Here is a 5,000-nt window from a genome sequence, read left to right on the forward strand (position 1 = left end):
AGATGGAGGTAGAGTAGATACAGTAGATGGAGGTACAGTAGATGGAGGTAGAGTAGATACAGTAGATGGAGGTACAGTAGATGGAGGTAGAGTAGATACAGTAGATGGAGGTAGAGTAGATACAGTAGATGGAGGTACAGTAGATGGAGGTAGAGTAGATTGAGGTAGAGTAGAGACAATAGATGGAGGTAGAGTAGATGGAGGTAGAGTAGATGGAGGTAGAGTAGAGACAGTAAATGGAGGTAGAGTAGATGGAGGTAGAGTAGATGGAGGTAGAGTAGATTGAGGTAGAGTAGAGCAGTAGATGGAGGTAGAGTAGATTGAGGTAGAGTAGAGACAGTAGATGGAGGTAGAGTAGATGGAGGTAGAGTAGATGGAGGTAGAGTAGATGGAGGTAGAGTAGAATGAGGTAGAGTAGATGGAGGTAGAGTAGATGGAGGTAGAGTAGATGGAGGTAGAGTAGAGACAGTAGATGGAGGTAGAGTAGATGGAGGTAGAGTAGATAGAGGTAGAGTAGATGGAGGTAGAGTAGAGACAGTAGATGGAGGTAGAGTAGATGGAGGTAGAGTAGATGGAGGTAGAGTAGATGGAGGTAGAGTAGATTGAGGTAGAGTAGAGACAGTAGATGGAGGTAGAGTAGATGGAGGTAGAGTAGATGGAGGTAGAGTAGATTGAGGTAGAGTAGATGGAGGTAGAGTAGATGGAGGTAGAGTAGAGACAGTAGATGGAGGTAGAGTAGATGGAGGTAGAGTAGATAGAGGTAGAGTAGATGGAGGTAGAGTAGAGACAGTAGATGGAGGTAGAGTAGATGGAGGTAGAGTAGATGGAGGTAGAGTAGATGGAGGTAGAGTAGATTGAGGTAGAGTAGATGGAGGTAGAGTAGAGACAGTAGATGGAGGTAGAGTGGATGGAGGTAGAGTAGATGGAGGTAGAGTAGATTGAGGTAGAGTAGAGACAGTAGATGGAGGTAGAGTAGATGGAGGTAGAGTAGATGGAGGTAGAGTAGAGACAGTAGATGGAGGTAGAGTAGATGGAGGTAGAGTAGATGGAGGTAGAGTAGATGGAGGTAGAGTAGATGGAGGTAGAGTAGAGACAGTAGATGGAGGTAGAGTAGATGGAGGTAGAGTAGATAGAGGTAGAGTAGATGGAGGTAGAGTAGAGACAGTAGATGGAGGTAGAGTAGATGGAGGTAGAGTAGATGGAGGTAGAGTAGATGGAGGTAGAGTAGATGGAGGTAGAGTAGATGGAGGTAGAGTAGAGACAGTAGATGGAGGTAGAGTAGATGGAGGTAGAGTAGATGGAGGTAGAGTAGATGGAGGTAGAGTAGATGGAGGTAGAGTAGATGGAGGTAGAGTAGATGGAGGTAGAGTAGAGACAGTAGATGGAGGTAGAGTAGATGGAGGTAGAGTAGATGGAGGTAGAGTAGATGGAGGTAGAGTAGATGGAGGTAGAGTAGATGGAGGTAGAGTAGATGGAGGTAGAGTAGATGGAGGTAGAGTAGATGGAGGTAGAGTGGTCGAGAAGAAGAGATGAAGGAGCTCTGCTGCCTCCTAGTGGTTGGTTTAATCTTTAACTGCTCCGTTCCCATGTCATCGTATCGAAAGATATTTATATAGAGTAGTAGAGTAGTAGTACATAGTACATATTGTACATCAAATACATATATTACATATTGTACATATAGTACATATTTTACATATAGTACATATAGTACATATAGTACATTTAGTACATATTGTACATATTGTACATATAAAACATATAAAACATATATTACATATTGTACATATAGTACATATTTTACAAATAGTACATATAGTACATATAGTACATATAGTACATATTGTACATGTAGTACATGTAGTATATATTGTACATACAGTGCATATGGTACATATAATACATATTATACAGATTCTACATATGGTACATATAGTATATATAGTTCATATAGTACATTTGGTACATATAGTACATATTGTACATATAGTACATATTGTACATAAAGTACATATTGTACATATTGTACATATAATGCATATATTACATATAGTACATATAGTACATATTTTACATATAGTACATATTATATATATATAGTACATATTGTACATGGAGTACATGTTGTACATATTGTACATACAGTACATATAGTACATATAATACATATAGTGCATATTGTACATAAAGTACATATTGTACATATAGTACATATAGTACATATAGTACAGATAGTACAGATAGTACATATGGTTCATATGGTATAGAGAGTACATATAGTACAGATGGTTCATATGGTTCATATGGAATAGATAGTACAGCTAGTACATATGGTTCACATGGTACATGCAGTACATGTAGTACACACGCCGTACTGTATCTTGTACATATTTGCGACCCTGACCGTGTCCCTCCAGCGGCGCTGACCTACAAGTGCTCCCGGGACCAGTGGACGGTTTACTGCCGTGTGATCCGGGAGAAGAACCTGTGCCAGGACATGAGGTGGTACCAGGCCTGCTGCCAGACCTGCCGCGACTTCTACGCCAGCAAGGTTCTGCTCAAGGGCAACTGAACCAGCAACCCTTCCAACCGTCAACTCCAAAACCCGTTTCCTCTTTTCCTGCGTCACTATTACTGGTCAAAACACTTTCTCTGTTCACAAAACCAAACCAATGTCCATTGATCCGTTTCGCGCCTTTGGCTTCAGCAGAATTGAAAACGTTGAAATTCTTTCGCTCGGAGCCAAAAAAGCCTTTGAGCTGCGACGAGGAGGAGGAGCCCGAGAAGCTTCCTGCCACAGGAAGGTGAAGGTCCCCAGGCCTTCAGCGCCACCAGCGCCTACAGCACCGCCAGCGCCACCAGCGCCTTCAGTGCCGCCACCGCCCAGATCTTCAGCCCTGGTTCTGTTGAGGTCCACCAGAGGGGAGAAGAACCGGAGGAGAACCGGAGGAGCGGGTCCACGTCCTGCAGAGCCCCGTGGAGCAGCTCCGCCGTCCGCTCCGCTCTTTGGCTTTGGGGGCTTTGTGCTAAATGGACGGGGTGGGCCGCAGCGCCCCCTGCAGGACACACGGCGCCTGGCAGCCTCACGCTCACTCACACATTGACACCGCTTGGGGTTCGGTGCCTTGCACAAGGACACTGGGGCATGCTTCCACAAGGAGCCGTGAACTGAACCAGCAACCCTCCTGCTCCCAGTCCACCCACTGAGCCTGTTTGCTCCTCCACCCGCGGAGCAGCTGCTTTGTGCTTTGGTCAGAAGGAGAAGGAGCCTCCTTCTGTTTCTGTTCCTCTCTTTCCCCCTTTCCATCAAACATCAAACATCCTCAAGATCTTTGCAGGCCCCAACAGACCCCAAAAGGCCCCAACAGACCCCAACAGACCCCAACAGACCCCAACAGGCCCCAACAGGCCCCAACAGACCCCAACAGACCCCAAAAGGCCCCAACAGACCCCAACAGGCCCCAACAGGCCCCAACAGGCCCCAACAGGCCCCAACAGGCCCCAACAGGCCCCAACAGGCCCCAACAGGCCCCAACAGACCCCAACAGACCCCAACAGGCCCCAACAGGCCCCAACAGACCCCAACAGGCCCCAACAGGCCCCAACAGACCCCAACAGGAAAACAGGCCCCAACAGACCCCAACAGGCCCCAACAGACCCCAACAGGAAAACAGGCCCCAACAGGCCCAAACAGGCCCCAAAAGGCCCCAACAGACCCCAAAAGGCCCCAACAGACCCCAAAAGGCCCCAACAGACCCCAACAGACCCCAACAGACCCCAACAGGCCCCAACAGGAAAACAGGCCCCAACAGGCCCCAACAGGAAAACAGGCCTCAACAGGCCCCAACAGGCCCCAACAGACCCCAACAGACCCCACCAGGCCCCACCAGGCCCCAACAGGCCCCAACAGACCCCAACAGACCCCAACAGACCCCAACAGACCCCAAAAGGCCCCAACAGGCCCCAACAGACCCCAACAGACCCCAACAGACCCCACCAGGCCCCACCAGGCCCCACCAGGCCCCAACAGGCCCCAACAGGCCCCAACAGGCCCCAACAGACCCCAACAGGCCCCAACAGACCCCAACAGACCCCAACAGACCCCAACAGGCCCCAACAGACCCCAACAGACCCCAACAGACCCCAACAGGCCCCAACAGACCCCAACAGGCCCCAACAGACCCCAACAGACCCCAACAGACCCCAACAGACCCCAACAGGCCCCAACAGACCCCAACAGACCCCAACAGACCCCAACAGGCCCCAACAGACCCCAACAGACCCCAACAGACCCCAAAACGCCCCAACAGCCCCCAAAAGGCCTCAACAGGCCCCAACAGACCCCAACAGACCCCAACAGGTAAACAGGCCCCAACAGGCCCCAACAGACCCCAACAGGCCTGGATCTGAAACCCATCTGAATTCCCGTCGTCCTTCCTCTGGCTCCTGAACATCTGAACTGCTCCGCCCTGACCTCTGACCTCTGACCTCTGACCTCCACGTCGGTAGCAAACAGAATGAGCTTTGTTGTGTAGCTTCAGAGAGATCAACTCGGTAACAGTTTCAGCTGAGCGGCTCGTTACCCATCAGCCATCTGGGGGGGGCGGGGGGGTCAGAGGTCAGGGGTCAGCATTTTATCACTGGAGTGTGTTTGCGAATCCCCCCCCCATCCCGGACCACCCTGAATTAGGATAAAGGAAGAAAAGAAACACACACACACACACACACATACACACATGTAAACACACACACACACACATACACACTTGTAAACACACACACACACACACACATACACACATGTAAACCCACATATACACACATGTAAACACACATATACAAACATGTAAACACACACACACACACACACACACACATACACACATGTAAACACACACACACACATACACACTTGTAAACACACACACACACACACACACACACATACACACATGTAAACCCACATATACACACATGTAAACACACATATACACACATGT

At 48.8% G+C, this 5,000-nt stretch overlaps 1 protein-coding gene across 1 annotated transcript in view; it reads left to right on the forward strand.

Annotated features, from left to right (window-relative positions):
- adamts17 (ADAM metallopeptidase with thrombospondin type 1 motif, 17) overlaps nucleotides 1-5,000 on the forward strand; it is a gene marked incomplete at its 5' end in the record, with an annotated part of 101,223 nt that overhangs the window by 94,212 nt on the left and 2,011 nt on the right. Inside the window, one exon of the mRNA XM_079997939.1 lies at nucleotides 2,418-5,000. This exon is cut by the window's right edge and continues 2,011 nt beyond it. Coding sequence (XP_079854065.1) covers nucleotides 2,418-2,572 — 155 coding nt within the window. The 3' untranslated portion in view covers nucleotides 2,573-5,000. The remainder of the gene's footprint in view (nucleotides 1-2,417) is intronic.

The sequence above is a fragment of the Zeus faber genome, assembly GCF_960531495.2.
Source record: "Zeus faber genome assembly, chromosome: 3".
Lineage (NCBI taxonomy): Eukaryota > Metazoa > Chordata > Actinopteri > Zeiformes > Zeidae > Zeus > Zeus faber.